Raw genomic sequence first — 23,169 nt, forward strand, 5'->3', positions numbered from 1 at the left:
GCACCGCACTCCACACCCGGCACCGTGCACTTACCCTGCTGGTCAGTGCTTTACGCCCAATCAGGGATTTCCATTTCCCTCGGGTTGGCAGCGAAGGTGAAGGGGAGCCCAAGTGACCTGGAGCCGGGACGTTGTCCAACCTCTGCCTTGAGATTTCCCTCCACTCGTCGTTTCCCATCCCTTTCTCCCACTTACCGAACAACAGCATTTGTTCTAAGCACATATTCTAGGACTCGAGGCCATTAATTATCGGCTGAAAAATAAAGTTTATTTAAAAATACCCCATTCCTTCCACTGTCTGGCTGTAGACATTAAACAGCATCCCTAGACTTTCCCGCTCTGCTCGCCCATCTGTGATGCTAGGAGGGAGAGGTAGGGCCCTCACTTGCCTCTCACAATTGTTGTTGATGCAGATACCCTCATGTGTTGCCCCATGTCTTCGGTGTGACTTGTAATTTCTTCCTTGTTGTCTTGCATCCTTGCTGTTATTGGCTTTTGAGGTTGGCATTTTGTTTCATTGTTTGAAAAACATGCAAAGAACTGGGGTTGTCTGTTGCAGTCTTATCTAACGTGGGTGGTTAGTCACTTAGGCTTCTCTCATTTTCTTTCTCTTTTTGTCTTTGTTTTGCTTTTCAGTTCTTCAGAAAACGCATCCTATAGCCCATGAGTTGGAATGGTGATGTCTTCATGAGGGAACCTCCTCTCATTCATCCTGTCATGTATATCATACTGTTTTCGACTGGACCATTCATCTAAGATGGGATTTACCCTGTGAAATAGGGAGATATGGACCCCAACCATCATTTCAAGTTGTAGTTGAATTTTTTTGAAATACCGACATATCTGCAAAGCTGTTTTGCTTTGGACCCTCTGTTTTATTAAAGCTGCTGCATTGCTAACCCAGAACTGCTCCAGTGTATGATTGATCATCATGGCTTCAGTTTGGAAGAGACTGCAGCGTGTGGGAAAACATGCATCCAAGTTCCAATTTGTGGCCTCCTATCAGGAGCTGATGGTTGAGTGTACTAAGAAATGGTAAGATGTGCCTGTTAGTAGAGTTTTCTGTGCTGTTACCTAAACTCACTGTGGCTTACACTCTTCTTCTTCTGATAGCACATGTACTTTTCTTTAGTATTCTAGTGTGTAGGGACTGGGTGGGGTGCACATTACTCTAACAAGTACTGTGATGTGCACTGTTGCTGCTGATACTGTCCCTGAGGGTTCTAATTACTGCACTTATATATGGCTCAGAAGATTGTAACTGTGAGAACACATTAAGAACAGTAGACTTGGCCTTGAGGTTTTTCATCATTGGTGTTAGAAAAACTTTGATTTTTAGAATTTTAAGGAAATATAAAGAATGACTTCTGAAATATTATAAACATATGGTTAGAAATCTGCCTTCTTGTGGGATGCTGGTAATGTATTTTATTTCACTCTTGATTTTTCATTTTCTTTGCTTAAGATAAAGACTTTTTCATTATTTGAATGGTAGAATGCCTGTTCACACAACCTTTGAAATTCTTTTGTTATGTGTTTAGTCAGGCAACTATATTTTATTTTAACTGCCTAATGGAATACATTTCTTGGCTAAATTTAAGGAAGCAGTTATTTGCGCTGGTCTATGATTTGCTTCTTTCCACTTGAACAAAGTAAATTTAGGGCTTTTTTTTTTTATTGCATTGAATGATAAGCAAGAAGAATTTTTATTTAGTGAGAGAAAAAAGTTAATCTGAAGCAAATGGACCTTTGGGTTTTGCTTTATTGCAGAGTAAACTGCATTACTCCAAAATAAGCCTATTTCATTGTCCAGAAGGACTATAATCTTATGTCTGTAATAATTTCACCCGTAATTGGATGAAGAAATAGCTTGCTCGATTCTAAAAGTCTTATAACTTATATTGGATATTTATTTGGGAACTACTTCTGAATGCTTTTCCTTTGAACTAGTTAGGATTGCTATTTTATATGCAGTTCAAAAAAATGCAGCCCCTGACTTTCTACTAGGCATCGTGGGTACAGAGTTGAATATGACATAATACCTGCCCTCAGGGAGTTTGTAGTCCAGGGTGGGAGGCAGTCATTTAAATAAACTCATTCTAATAGGTTCCATAATAGAAATACATATGATGTAGGGATTTGAATCTGTCTTCAGCACTTAATGAGTCCTATCATTTTGTGTCCCAAGTGGTGATAGGTTATTTAGTTTCTCAGTGATTCATTTTCTTTATCGTCAAAGGTAATAATGGTGTCACTTTGCAAGAAGGGTTATTGTGAAGATTGAATGGGTTCATATATATAAAATGCTTGGGAAGGTATGTTAGGAACATAGTAAATGCCCAATAAATTGTAGCCATTATTATGTACAAAGTTGGCAAAGGAGAAAAAGTCAGTTCTATAGGGATAGGTGATGTTGTCTTGAGATAGCTTCCTGGGATCTGAGCTGGGATTTATAATAGTTTGTCAGAAAAGCAAGGAGGAAGGGGTGAAGGGCATTCTTGACTGAAGTAACAGCCTGTGCCACAGCATGGAGGCATTAAATAGCATGTGTATGCTGGAGATTCGAGTAGTGTAGTTAGGGTCTTAAGATACAGAGGCAGGGGGGACTCAAATCATAGAAAGTTATGTGCTGTTATAAATGACCTAGACTTTATTCTGTAGGTGGTGGTACATAGTGAAAGCCTTTGAATGAAAGAGACATTAGAATTGCATTTTGGAAAATCACCTGGATGTCAATGTGAGGTAAGGCCCATAGTGGACAGGTGACTGGAGGCAGTGATGTTAGGATAGCTGCTGCAATGAGCAACATGAGAAAAAGACTTGGGCTAAAGCAGTGGCAGAGGATATGGAGAAAGCACAGTGGAGGAACACTTAGGACACAAAATGCATAGGGCTTGCTGGTAATTTCATGTGGGGGCCTTGAAGGGTGGGGATGAGGGAGAGGAAACGGTCTCCCTTGACACCCACATTTCTGGCATGGGATATTGAAAATACTATTAAGAGAGGGAATACATGAGGAAGATCCTGATTACAAGTATTTCTTAACTTAGCCATGTATCAGTAGTATCGTCTTTAAGATGGTTAAATTTGAATCTCTTTTCTTAAGGGAAATGAAACATATTAAGTGATTGAGTCAAAAAATCACTTTCTTCCCCACAGTTTGCAGCATCCTTGGAACTTTTTCTGCCTTGAACAGAATGCCAGTTATTATTAGTATGTCTTAAGTAAATGCTGGAGTGGGTATTTAGCTTAATTTTAGTTGAATGAATGGCTTGATTAGAAATGGCCATTATAATACATTATGGTACACTTAGTAAATTATATCTAGCCTTAACACCAGATGCATTTGGATGTTTTCTTAGAATTTTTAGACATATAGTTCTAAATATTTTAATGTTTTTCTCTCATTTAAAAGTTTAAAGGTGACAGTGCCCAAAGAATAACATATTTGTTTAAGGTACTGGAATTTTATTTTAATGCATGTTGCTTAGAATAACTGGATCCTTAATTAAAGCTAAAAATCATGAGAAAGAGCCTGCCCTTGCAAAAAAAAAAATTCATGAGGAAGAGCTTAAAAATCTTTTCATTGTCTGTTATAATGACTTTTAGTTAGTATATGCTAAGAGTCCTTCTGATGGGTGTGGATTAGGCCCGTTTTCTACTCTTGATTCCTATAATGTTTGTTTTCCCCAGTCATTTTGACCCATTCAAGATGTCTTTAAATTAGTGGATGCCTGTGTGCTGAATTAAAATCTATTTAAATGTCATAGAAATAAAAATGGACTTGGGAAAATATTAGGAAATTTTTTTATCAACTAACTTTACATTTTAGATATTATTCTGGATGAATGGAAGAATAAAAAGGAGAGAAGGAAATTTAGAGATGCCAAAATGAATAAAAGGAAAGAGACAATCAGTAGTAGTATTGAAGAAGAATTCCGAGTGTTGAAAGGATAAGAAATAGAGACGAAGGCATAAACTATAGAGAGAAAGAATAGTTAGCATTCTATTGGATTATGCCTTTGGAAGTAGCATGTGCATATAGGTGCTCTTGCCTTTTGGGAGGGGTGTGGTGGATTTAAGAAATCTTTTATTGTGGTGACATATGCAAAATAAAATTTCCTATTTTAACCACTTTCACGTATGCAGTTCAATGGTGTTAATTGTGTCTACAACGTTGTGTTACCAACCATCTTCTGTTACCCAAACTTTTCTATCCCCTTGAAGGAACTCTGTACCAATTAAGCATTAACTCCCTATTCCTATCCCTACCCCTGATAATCTGTATTCTAATGTCAGACTATTAGAATTTGCGTGTTCTAGTATTTCGTATAAATGAGGTCATACAATATTTGTCCTTTTGTGTTTGCCTTATTTCACTTAATATTATGTCTCCAAGGTTTATGCATGTTGTAGTATGTATCAGAACTCCATTCCTTTTTATGGCTGAATTCTATTCTTTTGATGTAATACCACATTTTGTTTATCCATCCATCTGTTGAAGGATATTTGGGTTGCTTCCACTTTTTAGCTATGAGAATAGTGCCACTATGAACATTGGTGTGCAGATATCTGTGTCTCTGCTTTCAGTTCTTTTGGGCATCTACCTAGAAATGGGATTACCAGGTCATGTAGTAATTTGATGCTTAACTTTGTGAGAACAGTCAAACTTTTCCACAGTAATGCACCATTTTGCATTCACAACAATACAAAAAGTTTCCTATTTCTTTGCATTCTCACCAATACTTGTTATTTTCTGATTTATTAATAGCTATTGTAGTGGATATGAAATGGTATCCATTGTGGGTTTGATTTGCATTTTCCTAATGGTTGATGATGTTGAGCATCTTTTCATATGCTTTTCCGCCATTTGTATATCTTCTTTGGAGTAATGTTTATTGAAGTTCTTTGTCCATCTTTTTGTTGTTGAGTTAAAGGATTTCTTTTTATATTCTAGATATTAAACCATCATCAGATATATGGTTTTCAAATATTTTATCCTGATCCATAGATTGCCTTCACTTTCTTGATAATGCCCTTAAACACATTTTTAATTTTGATACAGTCTAGTTTATCTATTTTTTCTTTTGTTGCTTATGCTTTTGTGTATGAATCCATTGCCTACTGCAAGATTCTGAATATGTTCCCCTATGTTTTCTTCTAGAAATTTTATAGTTTTAGTTATATTTAGGTCTTTGATCCATTCTGAGTTAATTTTTGTGTTATGTGATTAGGGGTCCATTTGCTATTACCTTTTAAAACCTTGCTATTTAAAGTGTTTTCTGAGGACCAGCAGCCTTGTCTACTCCCGGGAACCTCTTTGAACTGCTGGCTATCAAGCCTGTTTCTTAGACCTTCCGAATTAGATTCTGCATTTTAATAAGATCCACAGTTCAGCCTTACCAAGTGCCCATTCTTGAATTTTGGATAAATATATCAAAATATGCTGACTTGTGCATGAATTTGAGATTTAAGGAAATGAAGATGGTAGCTAGGATGGGATTCAGGAAAGGCATCGTATTAATGGAAAAGGATAATGGGAATCAAAATATTTTCCAAGAGAATGCTGTTTCTCTGATTTTAAGGTGAAGATAAACTTTTCCTATGTTCTCTTGTCATGGCCACAGTATATGAGCCTGGACATCTCAATTAACAGGTTGAAGGCCATCTTTATGTTGTTTTTTTTTTTTAGACCTAGCCCTGAACAAGCTCATATTACCTACCTTTGACCAAAGAACTGATCCTGTAAATTAATTTAGAGTTTCTGCTATCTCAGATTTTTCCTTTTTGTGCCTTATAGGATTTTGCCGTTGCCCTGACTGATATGGAGTGGGTTTTCATAGGTCAACATGGCCCATTTCCTGATTCTTTCATGGTGTACTGGTTCTAGAATTTAGATCAAGAATAAAAATCACCCTGATTTTTATTCACCTGAGAGAATGACAGTATACTGTTAGGTTCTTGTTCTAGTTTCCTAGCTGCTAAAACAAATACCACACAATGGGTTGGTTTAACAACAGGAATTTATTAGCTTACAGTTCAGAGGCTGGAAGACTTCCTTCCTCCAGGATAGGTATTTTCTGGCTGGTCATCCATCTTTGGGTTTTTTTCTTTTCCATCACATGACAATATACATGGTGATGTCTTATCCTTTCTCCTCTGCATTCTGTTGATTTTCAGCTTCTGGGTGCTCCCCATGGCTTCTCTCCCTGTCTGACTTGCAGTCTGTTTATAAAGGACTTCAGTAATCCAGATTAAAGTCCATCCTGCTCCAATTGGGCCACACTTTAACTGAAGTAGCATCTTGAAAAAATATTATTTATTATGGGTGCACTCCTACCAGAATGGGAGGCGAGACCGAGAACATGTCTAAACTAGGTACTCAGTTCAGTCTACCACAGTCAGTCCTATTCCTCATCACTTTTTGATTGTCACATAAAGAGTTTGGAACAGATTTGGAGAGGATAATAAGGGTTTATAGACCCTGCTCTCAGTTGTCACCAAGTCATTTAATTATTAACCTTGTTTAACTGATGTAGCAATAAGACTTGCCGTTGGAGATGAACTTGAGAGGAGCACTGTGCTGTCAATTCTCTCTTTTTTCCTATCCTGTTCTTTTGTCATCTGTAGGCTTTTACATACCAGAGAGAAGTCTTCACTGTATAGTCTTTCAATGGCTATACAGGTTTTTAAGGAAAATACTTGAAAGTTGGCAAGTTGTGTTTGTAATGATAATTTAACTAGGTTGCAGAATTAAATTCTGGAAGGAGCTCCCTATATTATTCACTATTATGTATAAATATGTCTTATATTTGTGTGTATCTGTCTGCATTATCTACGTATTTGAACATATTTATATAAGTATTTATATTTCTTAAATCCATCTCTTAGTTGTGGTAGGAGAACTAAAACTATTTGAAGTGCTATACATTTTCCCCAAAAAGGCTTGAATTTATTTGTTTCTTGTTTTTATATGTCATGTAGAAATTACTTTTTTTTAAAAATATGACTCATTTTAAAATATGTAATATAATTACATGGTTAAGGTGCAAAAAATGTATATGTCCCTGAAAGTAATTCCTCATTTTTTCCATTATCAGACATCTTCAGATTTTGTGACCTCAGATTTGAAAAACAAAAGCATTTCCCCAACTTAACTGCATCCATCCGACCTAGTAGATAAAATATAAACTCCTTAGTCTGATGTTCCACCTCTCTTAACTGATCCCAATTTAGTTTTCCATCACATTAGAAGAATACATGCACTTTAAAATATTAACTGATGTTTTTGAAGTGAATTCATTAAGTATTCACTTCAGATCACTTCTTTTGCTGTCTTTATTAACACGCATTTTTTTTGACTATCCAATGAATTATGTATGGGTACATAGCCTTGATGTAAAAAGCCTATTTTGAAATATATTTCAAATTGGAAATAAACCTTTCTGTGTTTAAGAGCATCTGAAAAGCCATGTGTCTGGAGCACAGTGAACATGTAAGGGACTAGAGGGTAATCTGAGAGGTAGTAGGGGACTAGATCAGTAGAGCCGGGATCATGTAAGGCTTTGGAATTTAAGTGATGAAATTATTGGAGGATTTACAAAGTCATAGAATCTGATTTACATCTTAAAAAATGAATACTTGTGACATATGGACTGTCACAATAAAAGTGGAGGCAGGGAGACCAGTTGGAGGCTATTGCTAGCTCAAGCAGAAGTAGTAGTGTAAGAGGTGACAATGGTCGATATGTGGAGAATACATATGCGCACACATCCATACTTTATTGAGGTAATTTATTACATACAGTAAAATGCACCCATTTAAGATGTTCATGAATTGTTGGAATGTATAAATAAATCAGAAATAAATTTTGAAGTATATCTGACAGAATTATTGATGAATTAGATATGATATAAAAGTAAAGATGGACAAATCACTTTAGTTCTGACCTGAGCAACAGGTGAAGAAACAGGAAAGGAACAACTGGGGAGGAAAAAGGTTGGAGGAAATCAAGTATTGGGTTTCATTTTCTTACAGATTGGGTCATCCAAATGAAGAGCTTAATAAAGCATTAATTAAGATTTCTTAGTTCAGGATGAAGAAGAAGCTAGACTTCAGATATATAGATAGTATTATAACCATAGGTTTGTAGAAATTTCCTATGATTCATATAGATTTAGAAGAGGCTGACCGAACCCTGGGCACATCACATTTAGAATGGGGAAGAAGAGGAACCAACAGAGGAGACTAAAAATGACATACTAAGGAGAGGAAAATCAGGAAGTATCTACGATGTCACATCATGTTCATTTGACTAAGTAATGGTGCCCAGTTGTTTGGTCAGGCAAGTACTGGCTTAACCATTACTGCAAGACATTTCATGGCTGATAAAAGACCAGAAGGCTGTTTATTAAATCATCAGTCTGTTGATTGCATCTAGGCTGATTACATCTACAGTCAACTAAGGGAGTGGCTTGTGCAATGATAAAATCTAATCACATAATTATTCCAATCAGCTGAAGCTTTTAAAGGGGAGTGATAATTTCAGCAGTCAGAAAGAACTTTCACCTTTTTAGCCACAGTCTATCCTACAGAATTTTCGAACACCTTCATCATTTCCAGCCCTCATCCTTCCTGCCTTGTGGAACTTGGACTTGTGCATCCCTACAGCTGCCTGAGCCACTTTTTTTTTTAAGTTTGTTTTTATTGTGAAATATAACATATGTACAACAACATAATATACTTTCAAGTATATTTAAACAAGTAGTTATAGAACAGATTTTAAAGTTTGATATGGTTAGTTATACTACTGTTCGTTTTTTCTTCTAGCTGCTCCAAACACTGGAGACCAACAGAAATAACAATATACTGATTCAGCAGTCATACTCATTTGTTAAATCCTTTCTTCTCTGTTGTACTCTTCCTTCTTTTTAAATGACATTTATACATAAAAGCAATTAATTTCAAGTACATTGCAACAATTTGTTGTAGAACAGATTTCAGGGTTTGGTATGGATTACAGTTCACAATTTTAGGTTTTTATTTCTAGCTTCTCTAAGGTAGTGGAAGCTAAAAGAAATATCAGTATAATGATTCAGCACTCAAACTCATTTGTTAAACGTGGCCTTCTTTGTATAATTCCACCATCACCTTTGATCTTTGCTCCCACTCTTTAGGGGTATTTGGGCTATGACCATTCTAACTTTTCATGTTTGGATGAGGCTGTCGATAATATGATGTCATAGTCAGGTTCATATGTCAACTTGGTCAAGGGGTGGTACCTGTTTGTCTGGTTGGGCAGGTGCTGGCCTGTCTGTTGTAATAAGGACATTTCATAGAATTAAATCATGATCATGTCAGCTACATCCACAGCTGATTCCATTTATAATCAGCCAAAGGGGAGTGTCTTCTGCAATGAGTAATTCTTAATCTGATCACTGGAAGCCTTTTAAGGAGGATTCAGAAGAGACAGGCTCTTCCTGTTTCGGCTGGTGAGCCTCTCCTGTGGAGTTCGTCCAGACCCTCCATCGGAATTGTCGGCTTCACAGCCTGCCCTGTGGATTTTGAACTCTGCGTTCCTGTGGTCACATGAAACACTTTTATAAGTTTTCTATTTGCGAGTGTTCCCTGTTGATTCTGTTTCTCCAGAGAACCCTAATTAATACATCTTGGTACCAGGAGTGGTTCTTAAGAAACAGAATCTTAAAAATGGGTTTTTATGAATGGTTTTCTACTCTGACTGGACTTGAAGACACTAAGGACTTTGATTCCCATAATCAGAATGATGGGTCCAGGAACCAAGGGGTGGAAATGGGAGTGGTACCACTCACTATTACCCTTAGTGATCCACTAGGAAAAGTTTTGCTTCCTGTCCCTCCAACCCTGAGCTCTGCTGGCCTACAGGTTCTAGTTCCAAAACAGGGAGTGCCTCCACCAGGAGAAACAACAATGATTATTGAACTGGAATCCAAGACTGCCACCTGGTCACTTTGGGCTACTCATGCCACTGGATCAACAAGCCAAGGAGGGGATTACATTATTGTCTGGGGTGATTGACCCTGACTATCGGGGGAAGTAGGACTGTAACTACATAATGGAGGTAAAGAAGAGTTTTCTTGGAATATAGGAGATCCCCTAGGGCGTGTTTTAGTACTACATGCCCTGTGATTAAAATCAATGGAAAACTGCGACAACCCAATCCAGGCAGGACTACCAATGGCTCTGAAACTTCAGGAATGAAGGTTTGGGTCACCCCACCAGGCAAAGAACCACGGCCAGCTGAAGTGCTTGCTGAGGGTAAAGGGAACATGGAATGGGTAGTGGAAGAAGGTAGTGATAAATATGAACTTCAACCATGTGATCAGTTATAGAAACGAGGACTGTAATGCTCGTTTTGTTCATGTTATACAATTTAAGTTGTAAGATATCAAGTTTAAAAATGAATATTACCCAAGGATTTGCACCCTATTCTGGAGAGATTTAATGTGTTTACAGTTATATGCAGGACGGTTGAGTATTGTTAGGTGAATAAAAAAAATGTGTGTTTTATTGTTTTTTATTTAGAAATTAGGTATGGTTTAAGGTGGTATATATAGCTGCCAAGTTGATAAGGGGTAGACTGTCATGGTCAGGTTCATGTGTCAACTTGGCCAAGTGGTGGTACCTGTTTGTCTGGTTGGGCAAGTGCTGGCCTGTCTTTTGTGATGAGGACATTTCAAAGAATTAAATCATAATCATGTCAGCTACATCCACAGCTGATTCCATTTGTAATCAGCCAAAGGGGAGTGTCTTTTACAATGAGTAATGCTTAATCTGATCACTGGAAGCCTTTTAAGGGGGATTCAAAAAGATAGGCTATTCTGTTTCGGCTGGTGAGCCTCTCCTGTGAGGTTTGTCCAGACCCTCCATCAGAATTGTCGGCTTCACAGCCTGCCCTGTGGATTTTGAACTCTGTGTTACTGTGGTCACGTGAGACACTTTTATAAGTTTTCTATTTGCGAGTGTTCCCTGATGATTCTGTTTCTCCAGAGAACCCTAACTAATGCATATGGGATAGGGGGATGAAACTGGTTGATGTTCTGGAAAGACTGGCCCCTCTGCATTTCAGGACTTACCTGATCCAGGGACCCATTTGGAGGGTGTAGGTTTTGGAGAGTTTCCCTAGTGTACGGAACCTTTGTAGACTCTAATATAATGCCCTAGATATTCTTTAGGATTGGCAAGAATGATTTTGGTTGGGGTTTGGCAAGTTATGGTTGGGGTAGCAATGTCTAACTGAAGCATGTGTAACTCCACTGTAGCCTGTCTACTCTATTTAAATTCTCAGCCACTGATATCTTATTTGCTACGCTTCTTTTCCCTCTTTTGGTCAGGATAGCATTGTTGATCCCATGGTGCAAGGGCCAGGCTCATCCCTGGGGGTCATCTCCCACACTTCCAGGAAAACTTGCATCCCTGGATGTCATGTCCCACATAGAAGGGAGGGCAGTTCACTTAGAGTGTTGAGCTTAGAGAGAGAGAGGCCACATCTGAGCAACAAAATAGGTTCTTCAGAGGTGACTCTTAGGCATACTTATAAGTAGGCTAAGCTTCTCTTCTGCATACATAAGCTTCACAAGAATAAACCTCAAGATCAGGGCTCAGCCTATTTATTGGTTTGGGTGTCCCTAATGCTTGGCATAGTATCTGGGGTTTCCCTGGTGGTGAAGTTTAATAGTTCCATAATTTTTCTCCCTTCCTCAAGGGACTTTGTCAATACTTTTTGATTATCTGCTTAATATTCTCTGGGATGTATCCAGACAGTACATTAAGCTATACAGTATTAAAGGCTCTCATTATTCTGGGCTCCCTATGTTTGGAGTGTTTTAATGATCTGTCCAGTCAGGTTGAGTTAGATTATGTGGTACAGAAAACCTAGATTCTGTACATAATAAAACTTTCTTCTTTTATCTCAAAGAATAGATGAGGGTCTAATATACAATGTCTTCCTTACCCCTGTATTCTTGATTACCTTAACCCCAATCTGATCAACTTCATTCCTATCTCTAAATATGAGGTTATACATATATAAAACAGCCTCTCAAAATCCAGAAATAACAATTACCACTCTGGACTAAATATAAGTGCTGTAAGAGCTTACAATCTAGTTCCCTGTTTTCTTGTAAGTATTTTCTAAATGAGATCGTACAATATTTGCTTTTTGGTTTCTGGCTTATTTTGCCTCATCAAATGTCCCACAGGTTCATTCACATTGTTGCATACCTTACAATTTAGTTCCTTTTTGTAGCAGCACCATGTTTGATCATGTATTTATCCCATGGTTCGCCAATCTACCTCTCTGTCAGTGCATCTTTCAGCCACCTCTATCTACTGGGCCTCATGTATAATGTCCAAAGTCAACAATCCACCAACCCTCTCAATTTTAGATAATTTCATTGTTCTCAAGAGAAGGATAGTACCTGAGACACTTTTACAAAATCACATATTTACAGATATCTCCTGTTGGTTCTGTGTCCCTAGAGAACTCTGACTAATACAGCTTGGTACTGACAGTGGTTCTTGAGAAACAGAATCTTAAAAATGTTTTTTTGTGATTGGTTTTCTATTCTGATTAAATTCAAAGGCACTAATGACTCTTGTTTCCAATAATCAAGATGGTGCTGACAGTCCACGGCATGATTTAGCAATACAGATTTACAAAATAACTCTTCGATTTTCCTAGTCATACTTTTGTACAAGGCAAAGCTCTGATGACTATTTTTGATGCCTTAACAGAGTTTTGTGGAATTATGAGGTTTAATGATGTTGGCCGGTTGTTCTTAGATATGCTGGATACAGTTATGAGAGAAAGGAATGGACTGAAGGTGTTAAATTTGCAACTTAAACATCGTATGAAAGATGTAAAAGTTTCTATGTGTGCCCTGAAAGAAAATCTTATTTCCTGTAGTCTCAGAATTGAGATCTCTGAAAACCAGACCTAGAGTCTTATTGTGTGAGTAGCAGATTTACACCGTAAACTAAAATCTCAACCTTGCAGAGTGTCTGCTGTTAAAGTAAGGGCTTTGATTGGAAAAGAGGGGGATCCTGAAACCTGGGATGGGGACATAAAGGTTTATAATAATGGTGGTGGGAACACTGAAATACTGGATTTTTCTGAACCTTTGCTAGATATCTAGAACCTGTAATGGTCGCTGTGAGGTAACAGCTATCTAATCTCCAGCCTGCCCTGAAAAGACAACTATCTGACCTCCAGCCTGCCTTGAGGAAACAGCTTCCCAATCTCCAGTCTACCCAGAGGAGTCTGCCTTACAATATCTTTCTAAAGAGATTAACCCTTCAGTGCCAGCTAAACTTGAACCACCTCCTCTTGGGAAACAGCCCTTGCTCCTCTGTCTGGAGAAAGTAATATCCTGTTCCACCAGGTGAAACTGTAACAGAATATACTGTTAATTGGTTTGAAAGACATTTATAATTCGTTTCATGGCCCACCCCCCCCACTCCTCTTTTGTTCAGAACCTGTAACTAGACTAAAAGTCCCAACAAGTCGCAAAAAAGGTGAGGTAGAAAGTGTGATCCATGAGGAGGTATGCTATACTCCAACAGAACTGCATGATTTTTCAAATCTATATAGTTAGAAATTGGGAATGGATATTTACAGTGTGAGATAATGGTGGAAAGAATATAAAGTTGGATTAAGCTGAATTTATTGATAGGGGCCCACTAAGCAAAGACTCTACATTCAGTGTTGTAGCTTAAGGGGTTAGAAAGGGTGTTAACAGTTTATTTGGGTGATTGGCTGAAACATGGGTGAAAAGGTGGCCAGCAAACGTGGGACAGAAATCCTAGAATGAGCTGAGACTCAGCATCAAGGGATTGAGAAAACCTTCTCGACCAAAAGGGAGAAGAGTGAAATGAGACAAAGTGTCGATGGCTGAGAGATTCCAAACAGAGTGAAGAGGTTATCCTGGAGGTTATTCTTACACCTTAAGTAGATATCACCTTATTATTCAAGATGTAATGGAGAGGCTGGAGGGAACTGCCTGAAAATGTAGAGCTGTGTTCCGGTAGCCATGTTTCTTGAGGATGATTGAATAATGATGTAGCTTTTACAATGTGATTGTGTGATTGTGAGAACCTTGTATCTGATGCTCCTTTTATCTACCTTGTCAACAAATAAGTAGAACATATGGAATAAAAATAAATAATAGGGGGAACAAATGTTAAAATAAATTTAGTTTGAAATGCTAGTGATCAATGAAAGCAAGGGGTAAGGGGTATGGTAGGTATAATCTTTTCTTTTTCTTTTCTGTTTTCATTTTATTTATTTTTCTGTTGTCTTTTTTATTTTTCTGAATTGATGCAAATGTTCTAAGAAATGATGAATATGCAACTAACTGATGATATTGTGAATTACTGATTATATATGTTAATGTTTTATTTGGTTTGTTAAATTTTTTTAAATTAATAAATAAATTAAAAAAAAAAAGGTGGCCAACATTAGCTGAGGTTGAAGTGCCAGAACTGCCCTAGTATAATGTAGATGAGGGGATCCAAAAGCTTAGAGAGATTAGAATGTTAGAATGGATTTCTCATGGAACACCTGCTCACACACCCCAGGAATGTCCAGAGGACACATCTTTTACCAGGACTTTGAGGAATAAGGTTGTGAGACTAGCTCCATTATCACCGAAGAGCTCTGTATTCGCCCTTCTCTGTAAGTCAGAGAGTACTATAGGAACTGCTGGCCCTGAGCTGAATCCTTAAAACACAATGGGGATGATCAGATTCCAAGTTGGCAGAAATGTGGCAACAGTTAATCACCATAGACAGGATGGGCCTGACTACCATAATGGATGCCAGACTCAAAGCAGCAGTCAAAATAATCTGACTTGCAGAGACTTATGGCACTGGTTAGTAGATCATGTCGTACTTAGAAGTAAAATAGATGGGCAGTCTACTAAATTCTTGTTTGAGCTGTTTAAGCAGATAAGTTCTAGGTCAAGTGGACAGGAGTCTAACTTGAATTACAAAAACTGAGTTGTGACCCTTTAATCAATTCTCAGACTTGAGACATTTTATAGACCCAGAGCCCCTTGAATGAGGGGAAGGCCTGTACCCCTCATACACTGCCAAAATTTATACTGTTAATCTTCCTCCCAACCTTCCCCAAGGAGACCTACACCCTTTTACCAGGGTGATTTAGTTTGTTAAAGCTGCCAGAATGCAATATACTAGAAACTGGTTGGCTTTTATAAAGGGGATTAGTTTACAACTTTACAGTTCTAAAGCCCTAAAAATGCCCAAACTAAGACATCCAGAGAAAGATACCTTGACTCAGGAAAGGCCGATTCTGTCACATGAGAACGCACATTGCTGGCATCCACATCCTCTCCCAGCTTCTGGTTTGAAATGGCTCTCTCAGCCTTGTTGAACCTTCTGACTTCTGGCTTGCTTAGCATCTCATGGGAGGTCACGTGGCAGTGCCTGAAGGACTCTACATGTCCAGACATCAGTGTCGAGGCATCTGTTCTCTGTTGGCACTCCAAGCATCTCCAAATGTGTGTGTCTGTGTTGATTCTGAGCTTTCTCCAAAATGTTTTCCTGTTTAAATGACTCCAGAAAACTAATCAACATCCCTTAAATGGGCGGAGTCACATCTCCATATAGTCAAAAGGACACACCTACAATTGAATGGATTACATCTCCATGGAAACAATCCAAAGTTTTCACCCTTAAACAATAGGTCTGTTCCCATAAGATAGAATTAGGAGAAAGAACATGGCTTTTTCTGGTGAACATAACAGTTTCAGACTAGCACATTATATCCTCTGGACCCCCAAAAGACATGTTCTTTCCATATATAAAATATGTTTATTGCATCACAAAATCACAAAAGCCTTAAACTATTTCAGCAACAATACAAATGCAATACAAAGTCAAAAACAGTACAAAGTTTCACCAAAGCCAGTTATAGGCCTAGTGTATCCTAAGGCAAAATATTCTCCTCTGGCTCTGGACCTATGAAACGCAGAACAAGTTAACTGCTGTCAATGTACACAGTTGTAAGATACATGTTCCCCTTGCCATAGCGGGGGGGGGGGGGGGGGGGGGGGAGGAAGGAAAACAGAGGTCACAGGACCCAGAAAATATTGGAAACCTGTAAGGCAAATTCCAATCAGATTTCAAAGTCTGAGAGTTATTTATCATTGGGACTTTACAAAGCAGCAGTACCACCCTTTCCAAGTGCCTATGCAGTGACCCTGTTCTCTCCAAACACTGGGATGAGGGTTGCAACATTGGAGAGCATTCAGAAGGCCACCTTTCTCTTAGCTCTACCCTCTCCAAGCATCAGGCAGCACCTGGGCTCTCTGCCATCTCCAGGGCACAGGCTCAACTCTCATAGAACAATGGGGTGATTGCCAGGCTCTGCCTACTCCCCAGGGAATTTGCTCCATCCTTTTCCAGGAATGAGGTAGCAATACTTTTCCATCTGCCCTCTGCCTCCAGGGCAAACTCACCTGCTGTACGTGTATGTGTGGGTCTGCTCTCCTGGCCCGAGATTTCCTGGCTCCAGACCTTAGGTTCCATGATTCTGCCTCTGAAGTTATTTTTCCTTCAGTTCATCCCTTTTCTGCCCCTTTTGGTCCAGACTGGCAGTGGTTCTGTTTGTACAGATCTTGCAGCACTGTTGCCAGTTTTCTATGCAGGGATCATAACCATCAGACAATATGACTTTCCACAAATCCCTTCTGAGTAACGCTGTCTTCAATCCTGGCTTGTTCTATAATGGCTGATTGGTTTCATGTTTGCCAAACACTCTGCCACTTTAAAGCAAGTGTCTCCTTCCTTCCAGTTTGCAATAACACATGCATTATTTCTATCTGAGTCCTCATAGGAAGTAATTTTAGAGTCCACAGTTTTACCAACATCCTCTTCAAAGCAATTATTAAACTCCTCACAATTCTTATGTGGTGTACTATTCTTCTGGAAGCCCAGAATTTTCCAGACCACCAGTTTCTGATTTCTTTGTACCCAAGAGTTCAGTTCTCAGCTTATCCCTTTCTTTTTGCTTTTCACTATAAGCTACAAGGAGAAACCAGGCCACACCTTCCACAAATTTATAAATCTCTTAAACTAAGTATCCCAGCTCTTGGCTTTAAAATTCTCCTTCTATCTAACACACATACTTAATTTTGCCAAACACTCTGCCACTTTAAAGCAAGTGTCTTCTTCCTTCCAGTTTGCAATAACACATGCATTATTTCTATCTGAGTCCTCATAGGAAGTAATTTTAGAGTCCACAGTTTTACCAACATCCTCTTCAAAGCAATTATTAAACTCCTCACAATTCTTCCATAATCTTCCCCTTAATCATTTAAAAAGCCATTCCAACATGTTTGGTATTTTAAAACTGTGCACCCCACTTCTCTGGTGCCAAAATCTGGTTTAATTTGCTAATGTTGCCATACTGCAATATACCACAAATGGAATGACTTTTATAAAGGGTATTTATTAAGTTAGAAGTTTACAATGGTTATATCCAAACTAAGGCATCCAGAGAAAGATACCTTGATTCTGAAGAAAGGTTGATGTCTTTCACATGGGAAGGTATGTGGCTGGCATCTGCTGGCCATTTTTCCTGGTTCTGTTGCTTCCAGCTTCTGATTCCAGTGGCTTCTTCTGTAAGCATCTGTGGGTCCTAACTTAGCTGCTCTGGGGCAAAACTCTGGGTTTCATCTCTTAGCATAGCATCTCATGGAAAGGCACATGGCAACATTTTCTGGGCCCTGCTTCCTGTTTAGCTTTTGTCTGCTCTCTCAGCTCTTGGGGTCTTTTGGGGCTTCTGCATTTCCAAATATCTGTGTCTAAGCTTTCTCCTAAATGTTTCCCTGTGTTGGCTATTTTAAGGACTCGAGTAAACTAATCAAGATCCACCTTGCATGGGCAGAGTCATATCTCCATGGCAGAGTCATATCTCCGTCTAATCAAAAGGCCACACCCACAATTGAGTGGGTCAGTCTCCATGGAAACAATCCAGCCAAAGTTTCCACCCTAAATAATAGGGCTGCCTCTGCAAGATTGGATTAGAAGAAAGAACATAGCTTTTCTAGGATAATAACAGTTTCAAACTAACACATAGGGTGACTATGCATGGCGAAAAGGAAATAACCAGATATTTTGGGGATTACTAGACACTAGCTCAGAAGTGACGTTAATTCCAGGGGACCCAAAATGGCACTCTGGACCACCAGTCAGAGTAGGGGCTTATGAAGGTCAAGTGATTGATGTGGTTTTAGCTCAGGTCCATCTCACAGTGGGTCCAGTAGGTCCCTGGATCCATTCTGTGGTTATTTCCCCAATTCTGGAATGCATAATTGGAATTGACATACTCAAAAACTGGCAGAAATGCCACAATGGTTCTCTGACTCATGGAGTGAGAGTTTTGTGGTAGGAAAGGCCAAGTGAAAGCCACTGGAAGTGTTCTTATCTAGCAACACTGATCCCTGGAGGGATTGTAGAGATTAGTACCACTCTGAAAGAGCTGAAGGATGCAGCAGTGGTAATTCCCACCATATCCCCCTTCAACTCCTATTTGGCCTGTGCAGAAAGCAGATGGATCTTGGAGGATAACAGTGGATTATTGAAAATTTAACCAGGTGGTTACTCCAATTGCAGCTGCTGTTTCAGATGTGGTATCATTGCATGAGCAAATTAACACATCCCCTGGTACCTGGTATGCAGTTATTTATCTAGCAAATGCTTTTTCCTCAGTAGCTTTTAGGATCAGTAGAATAGTTTGCATTCAGCTGGCAAGGCCAGCAGTATACCTTCACTGTCCTGCCTCAGGGGTATGTCAACTCTGCAGCCCTATGTCATTATCTTGTCCACAGGGACCTTGATCTTTTCTCCCTCCCACAAGATACCACATTGGTCCATTATATGGATGATAATGTTGATTAGACCTAGTGAGCATGAAGTAGCAACTACTCTAGATTTATTGGTAAGGCATTTGAGTGTCAGAGGATAGGAGATAAATCCAACAAAAACACAGAGGCCTTCCACCTCTGAAATTTCTAGGTGTCCAGTGGTGTGGTGTGTGTTGAGATATTCCTTCTGTTCTAGTTTGCTAGCTGCTGGAATGCAATATACCAGAAATGGAATGGCTTTTAAAAAGGGGATTTAATAAGTTGCTAGTTTACAGTTCTAAGGCTGAGAAAATGTCCCAATTAAAACACGTCTATAGAAATGTCCAATCTAAGGCATCCAGGGAAAGATACCTTGGTTCAAGAAGGCCAATAAAGTTCAGGGTCTCTCTCTCAGGTGGAAGGACACATGGTGAACACAGTCAGTTTCTCTCTTATCTGGAAGGGTAAACAGTGAACACGGCATCATCTGCTAGCTTCTCCTGGCTTCCTGTTTCATGAAGCTACCCGGGAGGCATTTTCCTTCTTCATCTCCAAAGGTCGCTGGCTGGTGGACTCTGCTTCGTGGTGCTGCAGCATTCTCTGCTCTGTCTGAATCTCCTTCATTCTCCAAAATATTTCCTCTTTTATAGGACTCCAGAAACTTATCAAGACCCACCCAGATGGGTGGAGACATGTCATCACCTAATCCAGTTTAACAACCACTTTTGATTAAATCACATCTCCAGGGAGATGATCTGATTACAGTTTCAAACATACAGTATTGAATAGGGATTATTCTGCCTTTATGAAATGGGATTTTGATTAAAACATGGCTTTAACAAGGTACATACATCATTTCAAACCAGCACATCTTCTAAAGTGAAGGATAAGCTGTTGTATCTGGTCCCTTATACAACCAAAAAAGAGGCACAACACCTAGTTGGCCTCTTTGGATTTTGGACATAACATATTCCTCATTTGGGTGTGCTACTTTTGTCCTTTTACTAAGTGACAAGAAAAGCTGTAGTTTTGAGTGGGAACTGGAACAAGAGAAGCTCTGCAACAGGTCTAAGCTACTCTGTCAGTTGGGCCAAATGATTCACCAGATCCAGCAGCATTGAAAATGTCAGTGGCAAACAGAGATGTTGTCTCGAGCCTTTGGCAGGCCCCTATAGGTGAATTGCAATGCATGCCCTTAGGATTTTAGAGTGAACCCCAATCATCCTCTGCAGATAACTACTCTCCTTTTGAGAAACAGCTTTTGGCCAGTTCTGGGCATTAGTAGAAACTGAACACTTAACCATGGGCCACCGAGTTACCATGAGACCTGAGTCGCCTATCGTGAGCTGGGTGTTATCTGACCCAATCAAGCCCTAAAGTGGGGGCATGCACAGCAACACACAATCATAAAATGGAAGTAGATATATGAGATAGGGCTCAAGTAGGTCCAGAAGGCACAAGTAAGTTACATGAGGAAGTAGCCCCAAAGCCTGTGTTTCCCACTCCTGCCACATTACCTTCTCTTTCCCAGCCCAGAGCTATGGCCTCTTGGGGAGTTCCTTAAAATCAGTTGATGAAGGAAGAGAAAACTTGGGCCTGGTTTGCAAATGGTTCTGCAGGATATGCAGGTACCACCTGAAATTGGACAGCTGCAGCACTCCCACTCCTTTCTGGAATCTCCCTGAAGGACCATGGTGAAGGGAAATACTCCAGGGGGTAGAACTTCGAGTGGTGCATGTGGTTGTTTCTTTTGCTTGGAAGAACTTTCAAGAGGTATGTTTGTATACTGATTCATGGGTGTTGGTAATGGTTTGGATGGATGTCAGGGACTTGGAAGAAGCATGATTGGAAGATTGGTAGCAAAGAGATCTGGGGAACAGATATGTGATAGACCTTTCTGAGTAGGCAAAAAACTTTAAAATATTTGTATCCCATGTGAATGCTTACCAGAGGGTGATTGCAGCAGAGGAAGGTTTTAATAATAAAGTAGATAAGAGGACCTATTCTGTGGGTACCGGTCAGCCTCTTTCCCAGCTACTTGTATTATTGCCCAGTGGCTCATGAACAAAGTGGTCATGGTGGTAGGTTGGAAATTATGCATGGCTCAGTAACATGGATTTCCGCTCACCAAGGCCGACCTGGATACAGATGCTCCTGAATGTCCAATCTGCCAGCAGCAGAAAGCTACACTCAGTCCCTGATATGGCACCATTCCCCAAGGTTCACCTGCTACCTGATGGTGGGTTGATTACATTGGGCCACTTCCATCATGGAAGGGCAGCAATTTGTAACTAGAATAGACACATATTCCAGATAGGGTTTGCCTTCCCTGCATGCAATGCTTCTGCCAAAACTACCATTCCTGACTTATAGAATACCTTATCTACCATCATGGTATTCCACACAGCATTACTTCTGATCAAGGAACCCACTTCACAGAAGATGAAGTGTAGGAATGGACACATGCTTATGGAATTCTCTGGTTTTACTATCTTCTCCATCATCTAGAGGCAGCTGGATTGTTAAAATGGTGGAATGCCTTTTGAAGACTCAATTACACACCAACTAGGTGACAATACCTTGCAGGACTGGGGCATGTTCTCCAGGAGACTATGTATGCTGAATTGCATCCACTCTATGGTGGTTTCTCCATAGCCAAGATCATGAGTCCAGAACCAAGGAGTGGAAATAGGAGTGGTACCACTCACTGTCATCCTAGTGATCCACTAGAAAACTTTTTGCTTCCTATCCCTGTGCCTTAAATTCTACTGATTTACAGGTCTTATTTCCAAAGAGGAGTGTTCCATCAGGAAACACACAGTGTTTCCGTTGAACTGGAAGGCTGCCACTTTGCAACTTTGGGTTCTCATGCTCTGAATGACAGAGAAGGGAATTACTGGACTGACTGGGGTGATTGATCCTTACTCTCAGGGGGGAAATAGGATTGCACTACACTAAGGACTGAAGAAGATTTCTTGGAAGACAGAATCCCCTAGGGCATCTCTCATTACTACCATGCCCTGTGATTAAGTTAATGGAAAACTGCAACAGCCAATTCAGGCAGGAAGACCAGTTGCCGAGTAACTTCAGGAATGAAGATTTGGGTCACCCTACCAGGCAAAGAACCATGGCCAGCTGAGGTGTATGCTGAGGGAAAGGAGCAAGGACATGATGGCTAGTGGGAGAAGGTAGTATAAATATGATCTATGACCATGTAACCACTTATAGAAACTAGGACTGTGATGCATTAATATTCCTTCCTTGCTTTGTATGAATATGCTTCTGTTTATACATGAGGCAGATATGTTTGTTTTATTCTCTGTTTTATCCCGTATCGTAGACATAAGTTGTACTGTTCATATTGTAGTATTTAAGCTATAGAATTTCAAGTTTAAGAGAAATATTACCAATGGACTCGCACCTATTCTGCAGAGATTTAGTGTATTTCTGGTTATAGTAGACATTGAATATTGTTGGTCGAAACATTCTATTATGTTCTCTTTACAAACTTAGTATGGTTAAGGTGTGTGCATAGCTGCCAGGTTGAAAGGGGGTGGACTGTGATGGTTAAGTTCTTGTGTCAACTTGGCCAAATGATTAGCCCAGTTGTCTGTTAAGCAAGCACTAGCTGAACTTTACTGTGGGATATTTCATGCTGGCTAATAAACTGGAACTGGTATATTAATCACTGTCAGTTGATTGTATCTGTGCCTGATTACATCTACAACCAACCAAGGGATGCTGCCACAATGAGCGAATCCAACCAGATTATTAATCCAATCAGTTGAAGACTTTATGGAAGAGCGATGATTCAGTAGTCAGAAGAGAGAACTTTCACCTCTGTTTCACCAGCCAGCCTCTCCTATGAACTCACCAAACACCTTCATTTTTTTGCCAGCCCACAGCCTGCCCTAGGATGACACACCATCCCCACAATTACGTTAGATTGGGTTCATTGAATATAGGCGATTTTCTTGGGAATTTTGCCACAAAGAAGAAAATAGTTAGTAATGAAGAGACAAGGGTTCTTTGCATGGCAGACATTACAGCATATTTGAAGCTGATGGAAGTAGTCTTGTAGGGAAGGAAAAATTGACTATCAATGAGAGGGAGGTAACCTCAGGAAAAATCCTTGAAAAGAAAGGAATGAGATCTAGAGCACAGATACAAAGGTTGAACCTAAGCATGTAGCATTCTTTGTTACAAGGAAAACAGAGTACATGGTACAGACAAGGTATTCCGTAGATTTGTGGGAGACGAAGAG

The 23,169-nt window shown here is 39.5% G+C and overlaps 1 protein-coding gene across 18 annotated transcripts in view; it reads left to right on the forward strand.

Annotated features, from left to right (window-relative positions):
- Positions 1-23,169, forward strand: part of EHBP1 (EH domain binding protein 1) — a 559,717-nt gene that overhangs the window by 33,650 nt on the left and 502,898 nt on the right. For all 18 annotated transcript variants that reach the window (XM_077134347.1, XM_077134350.1, XM_077134348.1 and 15 more), the window contains one exon: positions 637-1,035. In XM_077134347.1, the coding sequence (XP_076990462.1) occupies positions 932-1,035 (104 nt within the window). In that variant the 5' untranslated portion in view covers positions 637-931. The remainder of the gene's footprint in view (positions 1-636; positions 1,036-23,169) is intronic.

The sequence above is a fragment of the Tamandua tetradactyla genome, chromosome 17, assembly GCF_023851605.1.
Source record: "Tamandua tetradactyla isolate mTamTet1 chromosome 17, mTamTet1.pri, whole genome shotgun sequence".
In the NCBI taxonomy this organism is placed as follows: Eukaryota; Metazoa; Chordata; class Mammalia; order Pilosa; family Myrmecophagidae; genus Tamandua; species Tamandua tetradactyla.